Below are 16,584 nucleotides of genomic sequence, written 5' to 3'. Positions count from 1 at the left end.
TCTACGTGGTGCATTAAGGTCTAGACGTATTTAAAATGCGTCAATTCTTGCCGGAAAGGGAAGAGGTATGTATCGATTCTCAGCGCATTTGGCGTTGATTGGGTTAGAGTCAATGAATTTTGGGCAGCCGCCAATCAAAGTCCAATGTTATTGAGGCTTCGATTGGAAAAAATAGTTACGTTTTATGCCACATCCCTCCTCCTCCTTCCCACGGGTTTACGTCGATCTCCCTGACGTCAGTGCGGGAGGAGGTTGCGCCATTTTGAAAGTGTAAGGAGAGAGGGGAATATATCACTGGAATAGAGAGGGAGAGTGACTGGGAGAGTAACGAGTGAGAAAGAGTGAGAAGAAGGCAGGCAGACTCAGAGCCCCGTACTTCTAAGCTTAACGTTCCGCCTCCATCCTAAGCGAGAGTCCGCTTGCACACACCCAAGCCCGGCAAAATTGACAAGACCAGGGCCCAAACCCGCGACAGAGATTCCCTCTCACCATGGCAGGTAACTGTAAAAAGGACAAGTCTGTCGCTACGGTGGCCGGTCTTTTCCGGTGTATCTTGATACAGTTTTACACCCGTTTGCTATGGAGTAAAAGGGTGGTGAAATAAATTCATCATGTTTTGTGCAAAGGTCATTCACGCGATGCTTCCCCCAGCTTTCATTTAGTGGTTCTTCACGTTGTATTCCCAGTGTGAGATGTGCTAAGAAACCTAGCTAGTTAGCTGAAGCCTAGCTAGTTAGCTCTTACAGCAAGTGCGTGCTAGACAGTTCGGCAGAGAGCTAGCCGAGCAGCCCTGTCCTGGCTAGCAAACGTTAGTAAATGTTCGCTGTAGCTATAAGGTATAATGTATAGATTTCATCCAAGAATTGATTAATGGTATCTTCATTCACAACCGCACATTTATACCACAGGCAGCACTGCTAATCTACCTTGTACGAATGTATTGTTTTAATGATAGCGTTACATCGTATGCAGGTACCTTAAGCTTAACTGGCTGTGCGTTTGTGGACTTTGCTAAGTTCCACCATAGATTAACAAGCAGAAAGACATAGCTATAATGGTAGCATGATTTAAATTTTGGCTGACTATGACTGTGCTGGTTCTCTGATGAAAACGGATAAGCTAACTTAGTTGGCTGGGTAACTTGCAAATACCGGTAGCCTACTCGCTGGCATTGCCATTGATATGGGGAGCAGCTAGCTGACGTGAACCTAGGTATTTAATTGTACAAATCAATAACGCAGTTATGTTCAGGTTGGTTGGCTAGCTAGCCACTCATCTAAACAGCACTTTAAATGCATGCCTTGATATTTAAACGTTGAATAGGGAAATACAGGAAAATGAAGATGCGGAGATGGAGTCCGGGTGGCTCGGACTCCCAAATACTTCCTCGATTATGCACAGCAAGCGCGTGCTGGCTAGCTAAGCTAACTAGCTAACGAATTAGATAAATTATACGTTCTTTCATCATCTATGTAACATCATCTAAGATATCTTCTTAATCTTTTCAGTGTGGTATTTTTCTCCTGACTCTTTCTTTTAAATGTTCGCGTGAAATCCATGTCTTGCTGGTTAAATGTATCCCTACTTAACGTAGCTATTTTAGGCGGGGTGCGCTCTGATCTTTTCAATTGTTGCACACGCATAACTAAATCGTCTGACTTGGGGAAGGGCTCCGCTAGCATGCTTGATGGAGTTGAAATTTCACGCTTTCATGTCCCTCCTTCCTCACACTATCGGACGACTGATCGCAAGCTGCTTTTGTGAGCCTGCAACAATGTATTTGCCAGTTTCGTTCATGTTACGATTCAGCATCACAGTGGATAAAATAATTTTATAATACAATATGTAATATAAATTGTCATATTTAGCTACATGCTACATCGTGGTATTGTCAAGGAGCTGTAAACATGACTAGCTTGAAAAGGGGAGCAAAAGTTTGTCATACGGGCGCTATCATGATCTTAAATATCCCACTACATCATGCAGGCGTTTCTTTCTTTGATATGCATGCTATTTTCTTTTAGTTCCTATGCTGTATCAGGCGTGTCTTTAAAATGAGGCCAACCGTATTAATTCTGATGTCATAAGACAGTTACCTGTGCCTCATTCATCCAACCTGTTTTATTGTGCGACGTGAAAACAACCCGTTGGTTGAATCATTGCAGGGTGTGGTCTGCAAGGATTAAAAAAATATGCAATGGTATTGTAAGTACGAGGAATTTTTCTTCCGTAATTATATCGCATGCATAGAGGTTATTCTTCGACGTAAAGGCTTTTAGGAGGGTGCTGCATCTAATTGAGTTCATGGTGCTTCCTATTTTTCCTCAGCAATAATCTCTTGCATGGTTAGATTGGCTCCTAGGCATTATGGTCCTGCACATGTAACATCTAGCTTAAATTAGTATCAGAGCATTAGCTTGCAGGAACTTGTTCTTTTCATAAGTTCATGTTGGAGCCATGAACATTTTCACCTGCTGTGGACTTCTGTTTTACATGCGGGAAGATATGATCTCAGCGGAAATGACGGGAAAGAATTCAACCATTTCTGAACCTGTCTAACCATTAAACCTGTATAGATGATTTTGATGATTTGCACCCTTGCCAATTAAAATGGTCCGTTTTGTTGTTGTGCATTCTTGGCAATGAACAGGGAAAATAGTTTGGTCCCTTGGAATTGGAAGTTATTTGAGGATTTAGGAGTTTGTCCTTATTTGACCTTATTTGGGAGTGTCCTATCACTGTGATGCAATTAATGAAAAAATTTCCATAGTGGTGGCATGAATGGAGCAATAAACAGGCTTTTCTGGAATAGATCACATTCAGTTTCTTAGCTGTGGTGTGATCGACTGTTTTAAAATATGGATGAATGATTTGGAGGTAAAAGGGTAATGTTTGTGGTTTCAGGAGCCGGAGGTGGGAGCAATGATGTGCAGTGGTGCTTCTCTCAGGTGAAAGGGGCCATTGACGACGATGTGGCCGAAGGTAAGAGCTGACCTCGGGTTCAACGCAGCCAGCGCTCGCCTTTCCTCTCTCTCTCTTCCGTTCGACCACGCCCCAAATGCACTGCAGGTAGACTCAGCCCTGGAAAGGTCATTGTGATCATGCTGTAAAGATGGGTGGGTGGGTGGGTGAGAGGGCGGGCGAGCAGGCCGCGGCGTTCCGTTACCTCCGTGCTGGTCTCTGTCTCTGGCGTCAGTGTTTGTACCTTCTGTGGTGTTTTGCAAGGTCGTTCTATCCGGAGTGAAGTGGGTGGCGTAGTTCACAGCGCCTCTTCAGCATGTGCTCCTGCGCTAATGTAGCTAATCGCAGCGCTAGCAGGGTGCGAGGAGCTGCCGGTGAGGTGTACTTTTATGCTCCGACACAGGCGGGAGCAGCAGGCTGTGCAGGTAACTGAAAGCATTAGTCTCCTCATCCTGTAAACTGGCACAGTAAACATGGCTGGTGTTTTGATACTGGCATATAATCCCAAACCTGGGGTCATCAGCAGGGCAAACTGGGATTAGAGTGCTATGCTACACCCTAACTTGGATTTTAATAAGGAACATCCTGGTCCTGGGGAATGCTGAACAGGGGGAAAACGTTTAGAATCTGAACAATAGGCACCAACCGGTCCTCCTAAAACTGTACTTTATGTCTGCCAGTACAGTCTCACACTCAAGTCACATGTGCTTTGGTTGGAAATGAAACTAAAAATTGCCACTGGTATTCCTCAGTCATTTGTCAGATTTTTTATTTTTTTGCTTACCTTACAGAAAAAGGTCCTGTGCTCAGGATGGTAGTTAATCATGACAAATGGACTGTGCAAAGGTAGACCATCGACCAGATCTGACCATATATGTTCGAAGGTGCTATGATTTAAACTGCAGTATAGTGAGTTCTTGCAAACTGCTCACACGATTACTAACCTGAATGTTACTAACCTGAATGTTACTATATTAAACTCTCCCTAAAATGAAGGGGATCTTAAAACTCCTGCCACCCTTAGTTGTGTTGTCTCCTGCTCCATATACTATGGGGGAGAATTAATACTTTGTGTGCAAAGTATGTGTGCAACCAGGCTGTCAAAGGTCCCTTTGTCAAAGGGCAGAATGTGAGAGAGACCTGCACAATGAGGGGAGATTGGTTCTGGGATTTCATTCCAGGTTGCTCTTTATCATTCAGGTAGCCCAAATGTGATATGAAATTTTTGATAGTCACAGATTGCACATGTATCCTTTGTGAAAATGTTTTGCTGTGGTTAGGTATGAGCGTGAACTGGCGTCAGAGTGTACAGCGCTATTGAAAACGAAGCCAGAATCATTGTTTGGGACAAAAACCAGCTTAGACCGCAACCATCCTAGACTGGGCGGGTTAACCACCAACATGTAGCACAGTTATGTGGAGAACTAGACTTAACCGGAATAAGGCACTGTGAAATGTGGCACTGCTCTTACATACATAAGGAATTTACTTAAATAAACATCCAGTTACTAAGAATGTGAAAAGAATGCTAGCTATTGGTTGCCTTCCATCGGGGGAAATCACACGGAAATTATGTCGTATACATTCATCCCAAGAGGCAATGTGCGCCATTGCACTTATGGAGCTGGGCTTGTAACCGCAAGCTTAAATTTTCCTTCATGCAGTCGGTTTTGTTGAGGATACCTTAGATTGGCAGAACCCTAAAGCAAAAAGATTTTGCTCTAATCATAATCTCAACATATGTGGTGCAAGTGTGAGGTTGATTGATGGATTGATTTGAATCGCCCTGGACCCCACCCCTCACCCCAGCAACCTTGTATAAACACAGTCTAAGGCATTTACTGAATATTTTTGCAAGATTAGCCATTTTCACAAGTGTCTGCTTGGTGGCAGTGCTATACCTGTTATGGAAGGGTTTGCAACATTGCTATTTCAACTCTTTTTGGTGCAGAAGTGTTGGCTTAGAGCTGCTCGGGCTTTCACCTTGTAAGGGGCATGTGATTGAATGGTCTCCACATTGCTGTATTCCACCCTCAGGTCAAGTCAGTTAGCAGTCCACAACTTGTGCCATCATTTAGTCAACGATCTCATTGCCAGTAGCAATTACTAGGCTAGTTCAAATGCATTTCAAAATTATTTGCATCATATTGTTGATTGGCAGTAGTCTACTACTTTTCATTCTGATTATAATGTGTCTGGGATACCATTTGTCCCAAGGATCAAATATTTATGCTGGTTTTTCCCATGCATTTTAATTATGTCTACCGATCTCTAGTACCTTGCAGTGAAGCAGAAATTTATAATTGAACAAAGAGTATGTGGCTTAATCATTCAGATACCTTTTATACTGATGAAGCGGCAAATTAAAGCCACGTGGAACAGTATTTCAGATTCGCAATGTCAGAGTGTACGATAGCAGTACTTTAAATGTTCTGGTTTTCTGTGTGAATGCTAAAATGCGTGCCCAAAGGCCCTATACTGTCTACAGTGACAAGAACTTGAGTGACAGTCCCCACTACCTCAAACTAACAGGGGTTCAGTAACCCCTTGATGCTAGTAAAACGCAAAGCAAGCCCTGTAAGGTACAGATATTTGCAAATTTATACTGACCTATAAAATGAAAAACATGATGCCTGTTCCAGAATTCTAGCAGCATGAACAGTGAACAGAGTCCACTGTGGTCCACATTCATCCATGAAAGTGCGGGACAAGAACATAGGAGAACTTCAGAGAAAACCGAGGATGGCCTTACTGGAAATGCAACAGAGAAGAATAACCAGAACACAGTATTGGCACATCTGCAAATAACAGTGAGCCTTGATAATTATAGTAATTACTTTGATCATTGTAAAGCGATACCTCAAACAAGTAAATCCATTCCTCCCATTAAATAATAGGTACTCTCAGAAGCACGCTGCATGGTTGTGTTGAATTGTGTGCGGCTCCCACGGCATCCTCTTGTACCCCGAGCGTCCTTTGGATACAAGAGCCACTCAAGACATGACCCTTCATGTTACGTCTACATGATGCAATGTTTTGTCTACAAATCGGTGTCTTGATAGTTGAGTCGAAGCAGATGGGGTTGGGTCGTCGAGTGTTTGTGTGTACTTCCGTGTGGGGGAACGAGCACCTAAAACATGCGGAACGGCGGCCCAGAGGGGAATAAGCCAATCGGAGGCCGGCTCCTAGAAGCAGTAGCGCACACGGGCACGCCACCGTGGGGGCCCTCTGTGGGCCCCGTTTGTGCGGAGAACAACAAACATCTTATTTTGTGGCCTGTGGGCCAAAGTGGGGACGTCGCCACCCAATACCGGTCCTGTGCCAGAGATGAGAGCAGGCTTGTCGACGGATCGAGAGACGTGAGAGAAGGCAGCGTTGGCGAGAGCAGCGGGAGTGGGAGTGACACTGCAACCGCAAACCCCTCATACCCCTCGCTGAATCATCCATCTCACACAACCCACATTATGCCATTGATGTATGACACACTACTGTACACAAACCTCCAGTAAAGAGACAGAGCCTGCATGCACAGGCTGAGGTTGGAGGGGGGTAGAGTGTTCATCACAACAAAGGGAGATCTCATGCAGACTTTCACATTCAAGGCTATTTATACCACCAGGCACAGCAGCAGTGCTGGAAAAGCCATGAATTGGTGTCAGTTCTCTATATATCTAAAATGAAAAAAGGATGTTACCTCTGGTTAACTTAGCTCATTATTTCTGACTGCAATCGGTGGCTTTCAAGCTGTCAGAGCAGAGTGTTTTCTGTGTAAAGGATTTCATAATTTTTTTCTTTGCATGTGTGTGACCGAGAGAGAGGCTTTCTTTCACCCATGTTGAATGGAGGACCTCTCAAGAATTGGGAGCAATCCCTATATGTCCCAAAGGCATTCTGCCCCAGACCCACAGAATTGACTGCATTAGGCCATACAGACCATTAGAGGTTCTGCCTGCCTATTCTCCTTGAGTGTTTGGTTCTACAGCCACTTAATACGCGTGTCTGTGTTTTTTTTGTGTGACAGCCGACATCATCTCTACAGTGGAATTCAATCACTCTGGGGAGCTGCTAGCCACAGGGGACAAGGGTGGCCGTGTCGTCATCTTCCAGCAGGAGCTAGAGGTGAGCGTGGGGCCTTTTGCTACTGCAGCATGCAGTAGTGTCGTGAGGTGAACGTGTAGCTCGTTAGCCCAAAGCCCGATGAGGATTTGGCTCAGAAAGTGGTTCTGCTGTCTCTTTACTGCAGAACAAGTGCCAGCCGCAGAGCCGGGGCGAATACAACGTTTACAGCACCTTCCAGAGCCACGAGCCAGAGTTTGACTACCTGAAGAGCTTGGAGATCGAGGAAAAGATCAACAAAATCCGCTGGCTGCCCCAGAAGAACGCCGCACAGTTCCTGTTGTCCACAAATGGTCAGTACAGCAGTTCAGACCATTTTGCTAGCAACTCCCTCCTGGGATTTAAGCTGAACCAATTTGACCAGTAGAAGAAAATTTTACCGACCAGTTTCCTGCGTATGAAATAACATCTTGTGTAAAGAACCAAATCCAGTATTCATACTGATCTTTTGGAATTAAAATCTTGTAATCTTTGTTGTGTTTTCAAAAGTTACTTTTTCTTGCATTGAATGTGTTTATTAAGCGATAAAGATGTATTTGTAGTTTTTTTATGATTTATAATTGGGGTAATTATTTAATTTTGTTTTGATGTGAAGTATGTAATTTGTAAACACACAAACTGGAGCATGTCCATTCTGGCAGTGCAAGTTCATTACTTATTGGCTTGTCAGCACACTAATCAGTGTCGCTGCTAATTGGTTACACTTACATAAGCAACTGTGTGTGGTTCACCCCCCCCCCCCCCCCAAAAAAAAGCCTATACCAAATCCCAACTAAATAAAATAGCCTTAATTTCATGGTGTTATCCTTTATCTGTTTATGCATAACTATTTAAATTATTCAAATTTAAATAGGTCTAATTTGATTGCACATGGGCTTTCGAAACAGTCTTGTACTTCTGCTAGGTTTGTATTTGTATACTTTCAAAAAACCACCTGGCTAAGCACTCTGTATTTAAGTAGGTCTCAGTATGCAGGCACTTTGACAGCTTCTGCATTAGTATTAATCTGTAATATAAATGGGTGGCGAAAATAGCAGTTAAATAAGTCATGTTAAAGATTTATAGCTTGTCAACCTCAGGCCGGGGACAAAACGAGCTCTGAAACTGGGAGTGTGATAATCAAACCTCATGCATTTTCAGCGTTTAATCCCTGTTCCTGATCCAAAGGCAGGGCAGGGACCGACATAGCTCTCTTAAACCGGCTACACAGGATGTGGTGCCCTGATGCACAGGGCTTGTTAATCTTGTGTATTTAACTTTTTTTTCTCATCTCAAGGCGGGGTTGCGGGTGAAGATTTAGGTTGGCTCCGGGAGGGTTCTGTGAAGGAGGGGCGATTTGAGCGGCGGCCCAAAATCCCCTGCTGCCTTTTTTTTTTTCCAGATTCTGGAAGCGCAGGAAGGGGAAACGCCTCGTGGGGCAGTCTTGTCCGTTATGCTAATGGGACAACACGGGGCTCAGGCGGAATCAGACTAGCGCGATGCAGCGAATGACTTATTAGGCCGGCGTTGCGGGACGGACCCTTCAGGTGTAATTGCGTGTCGTAACACGATCCCAGCCCGGTCGCTCCGCGTGTTATTCATAGCTCTAGTTTCGCTGATATACGCTCGTATTGGTGAACCGTCCGCATTGTTGCTGACTAAGCTTGCCAGCAGACTGCTGGAGCCGTCCTGCATTAGTGATCAGGCCCTTACTCCACACGCGAGGACAGGCCACCCAGCCCTTCTGGGCTTGTGGATTAGCCTCCCGTCATTTTTCTTTGGAGAATACCATGCGTTGGTATATGAAGGCTGCTTTTGAACACCCCACGGTGGGAGTTCTCGGGACTGATTCTGCACGGTTCGCCTTGTGTTTACCCCCTCAGATAAGACTATCAAGCTGTGGAAGATCAGCGAACGTGACAAGAGACCAGAGGGCTATAACCTGAAAGAGGAGGATGGAAGCTACAGAGACCCCAACACCGTCACAACACTAAGGGTCAGCTTGCACTTTAACAAGTCCCCATTTTATCATTTGAGCATCGCCAAGTGATGTAATGGACTCATTGTGGTATACATGATGAAATAAAGAGCATTTTTCATTTCTTACAAAAGCTAGAATATACCATACTGTTTGGGATTACTTGCCTTTAGTTTTTAGTTTAGTTTATATCCAAGCTAGCAAGCAATTCCATTTTGTGGGGATCTTTGCAGTGTCACATTGAGTAATGGTGATGAGCAGACTAAATTTTGAACCGAGGCTCATTATTCTCAGCTGCATCAGGACATCTGTTAAACTGCATGTGTCTGCTTTGTTCTATTCTGTAACTGTGAAAATCTGAGATAACAGGTGAAGGTGAGGCTGGAAGTGTTCTGAAAGGAACCCTAATCACTGTGTGTGTGTGTGTGTGTGTGTGTGTGTGTGTGTGACTCTTCCAGGTGCCTGTGTTCCGGCCCATGGACCTGATGGTGGAAGCCAGCCCCCGGCGAGTGTTCGCCAACGCCCACACCTACCACATCAACTCTATCTCAGTCAACAGTGACTACGAGACCTACCTCTCCGCTGACGACCTTCGCATTAACCTCTGGCACCTGGAGATCACTGACCGCAGCTTCAGTATCCTTTGCTTCGAGTGTTCACGGTTGCGCGTGTGATGTTCACGAGATTTTCCTGTAAATCTGACTGCGCTGACGTTTATCCTTGAAACGTATGGTCAAAAGCATGGGTGTGCGCAGTTACTTACGTGTTCTTGGTGCCCATGGTAATGCTAGGTGGTTTACTCTAGAAGCACAGCCACTTTGGGGATGTGCACCATCTGCCCTAATACTATATCCACTGATATACACTGGGTGGCAGTGTAGCATAGTGGCTTGTAACCAAAAGGTCATAGGTATGATTCCTTTGTACACTTAAGCAAGATAAGAGTGTCTGCTAAAGGCCTGTAATGATACTGGCCTTTATGAATGCTGTTGGTGTGGGTGTGTGGCCTCAGTGCTACCTGTGGGCTTCAGAGCCGTAGAGCAGCTGTCGCTGCCTCATTCTGGGCAGGAGATCAGTTAATACTTTATGGATTAATATTCCCTTCACAGCTGACCACCTGCAGAGATTCTTGCAGTTTATAAAAACGTAGACCCGTGACCCGTGTCTCCTTGACTCCCGGGCCCTCAGACATTGTGGACATCAAACCCGCCAACATGGAGGAGCTGACGGAGGTGATCACAGCCTCAGAGTTCCACCCCAACCAGTGCAACACCTTCGTCTACAGCAGCAGCAAGGGCACTATCCGCCTGTGCGACATGAGGGCTTCAGCACTGTGCGACAAGCACTCCAAGCGTCAGTACCGCCCCGGGGCTGGGAGGGGGGGCATGGGAGCATGGGGCAGTACTGCATCTGGCAGGGGAATGAGGGGTGTGTGGCCCCAAGGGGAGGGCAGAGGGGGGAGGTTGTAGTCAAAGCCAGGGCAGGAATGGCATGGGGTATTGCTATTCTGTCTAACCAGCTTGCAACTTTGAGGTAATTCATCTCCAGCAGAGGGCAGCAAGTTGTAATAGCCGATAATGAGAAAGAGCAGGAGGAATTAGGAGAGGTTTTTTTTACTCATTCAATATGTTGTCAAAAGATGACCATTTTACTTGATTGTGATCTCAATCTGTTATGTTTTGAATGCTTGTTTATTTTAAGGGTCCTGGTTTACTATAGCGAACAAAATAAACTGCAGGTGTCTAGTCTTTACATTCCTGGTACTGACATAACGGATCCCTCGTTATCTTAAATGATCCCATCCCATAAATGATTTGAATAGGAAAAACTGACTGTGTGAATTTTCCTTATTGCTTTCGTGCGTGTTTACTGCCGTGTATTTACCGGATTGTGGGTTTGTTGTTGGTCAGTGTTCGAGGAGCCGGAGGACCCGAGCAACCGCTCCTTCTTCTCCGAGATCATCTCCTCCATCTCTGACGTCAAGTTCAGCCATAACGGCCGCTACATGATGACCCGGGACTACCTGTCCATCAAAATCTGGGACCTTAACATGGAGACGCGGCCAGTGGAGACCTACCAGGTGAACAGGCGTTGAGAATATAGTGCTGAAGCATCTCCAGCCTGAAAAAATAATTTCCCACCAGGGGGCGCTATTGGATAAGATATGTGCACCATTATCTATAGAATGTAATTATGCTCAAGCAACATGTTTAAAAAACACTAAATGAATTTCAACCTGGTGCACTTCTGTTGTTGTCGGTAACTTTAATTGGTTATGGTCCGATGACTTTCAGTATAATTGCTTTATTTTGAGTATGCTAACATTTTAGAAGATTGACGTATGTAATGGAATGCAAGGTGCCTATCCACCCTATAATAAGCCTTTTATAAATGACATTGTTTGCATTTCTAGAACATAAATAGTATGCACATACCCTTGTGCTTTTGAAGGTTCTGTCTGCATAGCCGTGAGGTTGGTAGTGTCGCTTGCCAGTTGGGTGGCGACGAGGGAGGGTTTTGTGACCTTGGACCTTTAAGTAAAGGCTGGGAGCGGCAGCCTCTGGTCTATTGTGCAGAAGACACAATGGAAGGAAGGCATGCAAAGCGAAGTGCTTGTGAGTCGAGCTGACCGTGTCTGTCGTGTGGGCAGGTCCACGAGTACCTCAGGAGCAAGCTGTGCTCGCTCTACGAGAACGACTGCATCTTCGACAAGTTCGAGTGCTGCTGGAACGGAAACGACAGGTGAGCCCGGCCGTCGCGAACGTCAGTTTGGGAAGGCAGGGAGACCATCCGCTTCCCTCTCATTTCGGCATGACATTGGCAGGCTTGCCTGTCGGCGTGGTGAGACTCCTAGCAACAGAAATTACCGCTGTGCTATTGCCATTTTCCCCTTTCCCCTTTTTTTTCTTTTTATATGCCTGTATCTGCATGTAGGCCCAGAGCTTGTTTCTCATTTACGCCGATGACTTAGCGAATCCAAGTGGGTAGGGAATGTGAGGAAAAACGGCTATAGGGGGGTGATGAAGACTTATTGTGAGACCATTTTGTGGAATGTGACCGGGACACCAGGGTTAACATGGCCATTATTTCAGAAAATGCTACTGGGTCTTCCGTGACCAGAGAGCAAGACCTTGGAATTTCTCACCCTAAAGACCACAGCTTTATAAAGAACAGTGTCCTGTGATGTGCCCGGTACTTGATTTTATTTGTTTCTATTCAGTCCTGTAAAGAGTGTACCATACGGCCCCACCAACACCTGTTCCTTATGTCAGCTTAACTTCCCCAGGAGGCCTGCATTCCAAGCACCAAGTCCAACCCTGTTTTGCTTCCGGTCTCTGACATGAGAGGGCTAGTGGGTGGTATGCCTGCTTGCAGTGGTCTCCTGGTAGAGCTTTTTGACTTCATGGGATGGGTCATGGGATAGTTACGTGCACGGAAATACCCCCTTCCTATATCAGTACTGAGCACTGGCGGGTTGTCGAGGCCTTTCCTTATCTCCGTTTGACAGAGCGAATGAAAATGAAAGGCGGGTTGAGTCACTAAGTGGAGAGAATTTTGTCGCCAGACTAAACTGAACAAGTCTGAACAAAATCAGACTGAGCAAGATTGTGAAGGCAACCAGCAAGTTCAGTAGTCTACAGCTAACAGAAAGTTTCAGCCAATGGGTTATTCAGAAGATCAGTGTTATTCTTGATTCTCACAACCATCTTCTGCACAGTAACTATGAGTTGCTTCCATCAGGGTATTGATTTAGGTTAGCTAAAGTACAACAGAACAGAGTAATCCTTGTCCTATACAAGCTTAATATTCTGTATTTGCATGTAATTTGATAGTCCTCCTTTTGTTTGCCATTATGCTGACCTGTGTATTTAGTGTATTTTTCATGACACAACTCTCATGTTCCTTTTCACAAGTATTCAGAACAGTGCTCCTGACTAATAGAGCTTGTTGACGGATGTTGTGTTAAGTGGTGTCCTTTTAACCTGTCTGCAAAGCAGATTTACCATCTGCACTTTGAAGTTGAAGCTTGATCTGTCTGGTTTGGGCAAGCAGCCTCTAATATTGCCTGACATTACCACATTTTATTTATGGCATGCTAGAAGTGATCCCTCCCCTGACTGATTTCTTTAAGTGCATATTTAAGTGAAGTAAGTTCTTGAGACGTCATGCCACAGCAGTTGGTGTTTAGTCGTAAGTATTGATCGCATTCATGAGCAAAGGTTGTAAGCAGAGCCATGTCGATGTCCAGCCTAACAAACGTTACAACACTGAAATGTACCAGCCAAGCATCTTTACCAGGAGAACACAGAATTTTAAAGATTATTTTCTTGTAAGATATTGCTTCATGTCTAATTGCATCGATCTCCTCGAGCCAGTCAGATAACAGGTTGTAAAGGTGAAAGGTTGTGGGTCTTCAGAGCGCTCGATGACGAGCGCCCTCCTGTCCTCCATCTCGCCCTGACTCTTCCACCCCTCCGCACCCCGCTTTTTTCTTTCTCCAGCGTGGTGATGACCGGCTCCTACAACAACTTCTTCCGGATGTTCGACCGGGGCCAGCAGCGGGACGTGACCCTGGAGGCGTCCCGCGAGAGCAGCAAGCCGCGCTCGGTGCTCAAGCCCCGCAAGGTGTGCGCCGGCGGCAAGCGCAAGAAGGACGAGATCAGCGTCGACAGCCTGGACTTTAACAAGAAGATCCTGCACACGGCCTGGCACCCCCAGGAGAACATCATCGCCGTGGCCACCACCAACAACCTGTACATATTCCAGGACAAACTGAACTAGACCTCAGTCTGACGAAAGGCCCTTCCCCCACCCCCACCCCCTCCTCCCCTTTCCCACAGTCTCCATACACGTTCCTCAGCCACACATGCACCAACGCCAGCTCTAGTTTTAATTGCGCTCTTTACTTTCCTGTTCCACTGGCTCCCGCCCCCAACCCACTTTAACCCCTCCCCCCACCTTTCCTGTCACACGCACACATGCACGCACGCACACACGCACGCACACACACAAACCGTTTTCTCTTGTCCCAGCCCAAAGAGAGCACTGAGAGCCTTTTTTATAAACACCATTGCAGTCATCCGTCAGTCTACTTTTTTTTTTTTCTCCCCCGTTTCTTTTAATGGGGTATTGTTGTCACCTTGTTTTCTCATGTGATTATTTCATTATGTTGTGCCATTGCAGCTTTTTGTATTTTGTGTACATACACTTTTGTTTCCGATTGGTTAGCCGATTAGTCGATATTCAGTCCATTTTTTTTTTGTCAGCGAGGTGCTCCTCGTCGCTTTTCTAGCCTGTTGCCGAGAGGAGAGAGCTCTTTCTTGATCGCCTTGCCAATTGTTTTTCTGCCTCAGCCACGCACTGCACACGCACAAGCCTCTACACTTAGTCGGTGAGCCGCTTTTCTTAGGGGTTGGGGTGGGGGTGGACAGTGGGGGTTCGGGTGACGGGAGCGGTGAACGGTTAGACATGCCGAGCCATCAGCCACTTGGCCATTAAGTAATAGCAGAGGCGTATCTGCCCCTCCGAGGCAGTGTCGCGCGGGCTTAACTGTCCCGGGTCATCTGGAGATGGGCGTGCGGTCTTTAACACCCAGGCCCATGTTGAAGGAGCGGCCCTTCCCGCGTAGACGAGGCACAGTGCCAGCGCTAATGCTAATGCTAATCAGCACCCCAGGCCTGTGCGGGTGCCTGTGGTTCAGGAAATGGGATTGCCACTCCGTGTTGGGCTGTGTATTTTCACTGAGCTGTACTTTTCTTTTCGAGGGTTAAATGGAAAAAGGCTAAAGGCTTTGAAAGATTATATTTATGAATTGTACAAATCTCTCTAGAATATTTTAGTGATTTTTTTTTTCATAGTTTTTTTTTTTTTTTTTTTTTTTTAAATCACTTCATTGTTTGTACAGGAGTTAAAAGAATGATCACTATAGTTTATTTTTGTATGAATAAGGCACAGAATTACCCACAGTGCTCTTCACTGCACCGTCTAGTCTAACTACTGTTTTGTAAGTCACGGCAGTTCCATGAGATTTTTTTTTTTCTAGTTTAAAAGGATTTGTTTTTGTAATGTCTATATTTAGGTGTATTTTTTTCAAAGACAAAAGCATGGCACTACCAAAAAGCAGAGAGGAAGAAGGTGTTGCTAGTTTTTGTATTAGGCCAGGTAACTGGTCATACTGCAGAGGCAAGTCGCATATTTAAGCTTTGCATTTAACTCGGACATGCGTTGACCTAACTGAACTAAAGCCACCAAGTTAAGTGTTGCCCTGGTTTGGTACTGGACTGGTCTCATTGACACCCTATGGATCATTAAGCCAGATTCTCAGGTCATCCCAAAGCAAGTGCTTTCGGTGCCTATAGAAGCTTTGGGGTCAAGCAGATGTCAATATTTTTGTTGCGGTGAGGAAGGGTTGTCATCCCAACCTTTGACTGGTTGCCGTTGCCATCCTTCGCCTCCACTGCCTGATAACGACTGGAGTTCTTTCAAGTTTACATCATTAACCGCTGTTACTAAATGGTTAGTGAACTGTAATGTGTGTGTGTGTATGTCTGTGCGAGAGATTGAGTGACTGCGAGTGGGTGGCAACTAGTAATTGTCGAAATATTAGCTTAGAGTAGAAGGAAATGAGGTGCAGTTCAAAGGAATGGAAAGTATTTAGGTCCATTGTGTCTCTCTTCTTCCGAATTGATGACAACTTTGGACCGGCGTCTGTCCTGAAGAGCAATCTTTCCGTATTGTTGAATCAAAGACCAAAAAAAAACAAAAACAAATTGTGCACTGATAGTGTGACCTGATCATTGATGTAGAGCTATTTTTTTATTTTTTGAAGGTATTGGTTCTGTTTACAGACTGCTTGCAAAGTTCTTATTTTTTAGAAAGCTTTGAAGCTTAGTAAAAACCTTGGACTTTGTCTTTGGCACATAGTATCTCAGACGACTGGATATCCATTTCCCTCCCCAGATCCTCTTTTGGTGTGAAATTTTACCACTAACTTGGATGTCGGGGACAGCATTTCAGACATTAAGTAGTGTTTGAGAGTATGTACTGTAAATGTGTGTAATTAACAAATATGGATTTTTTCACAATAGTTATGGAATATCAGTGTACATTTTGTATGCGTGTCTTAAAATACATTTGGCATTTGTTTTTGTTTTCTTGACAATAACGGGTTGAGATCAGTCCAGATGTTTGTATTTTCTCATTACAATGGATTACAGTACAGACTCTGGATTTGTTATGGGCCATTAAATCATGACTGTGATGAGATGGAAAGGTTAAATGTATGCCCTCTGATAACTGAAAATTCAATTGATATGAAATTGAAGCATGGGAACGGCACTTTCTGCTTGCTTATGCTGTTACTGTATTTGTCCGGAAAATTCAGTTTCAGCTCTTGGACAACCTGTGAAATGTCTGTACATGCACCGAAAGTGGATGTTTGAACTGTAAGTCCTATGTTGACGTTCCATTAAAACAGCAATTTAGGGTGGGGGAGAGGGCCTCATTTAGTAAATGGTGATCTAGGTTTGGCACAGGAAAAAACTGCACAG

The 16,584-nt window shown here is 45.0% G+C and overlaps 1 protein-coding gene across 1 annotated transcript; it reads left to right on the top strand.

The window, feature by feature from the left end:
- The first annotated feature begins 253 nt into the window (after window positions 1-253).
- Window positions 254-14,472, top strand: ppp2r2aa (protein phosphatase 2, regulatory subunit B, alpha a). Its single transcript, XM_035379123.1, has 10 exons — window positions 254-497; window positions 2,905-2,982; window positions 6,983-7,080; window positions 7,205-7,370; window positions 8,940-9,052; window positions 9,493-9,670; window positions 10,223-10,387; window positions 10,945-11,114; window positions 11,685-11,776; window positions 13,537-14,472. The coding sequence occupies exons 1-10, from the start codon at window positions 491-493 to the stop codon at window positions 13,814-13,816; spliced, it is 1,347 nt and encodes a 448-aa protein (XP_035235014.1). The 5' UTR covers window positions 254-490; the 3' UTR covers window positions 13,817-14,472.
- The last annotated feature ends 2,112 nt before the right edge of the window (window positions 14,473-16,584 follow it).

The sequence above is a fragment of the Anguilla anguilla genome, chromosome 10 (assembly GCF_013347855.1).
Source record: "Anguilla anguilla isolate fAngAng1 chromosome 10, fAngAng1.pri, whole genome shotgun sequence".
Lineage (NCBI taxonomy): Eukaryota > Metazoa > Chordata > Actinopteri > Anguilliformes > Anguillidae > Anguilla > Anguilla anguilla.
The sequence above is the reverse complement of the archived record's forward strand: the minus strand, read 5'-3'. Positions and strand labels throughout refer to the sequence as shown.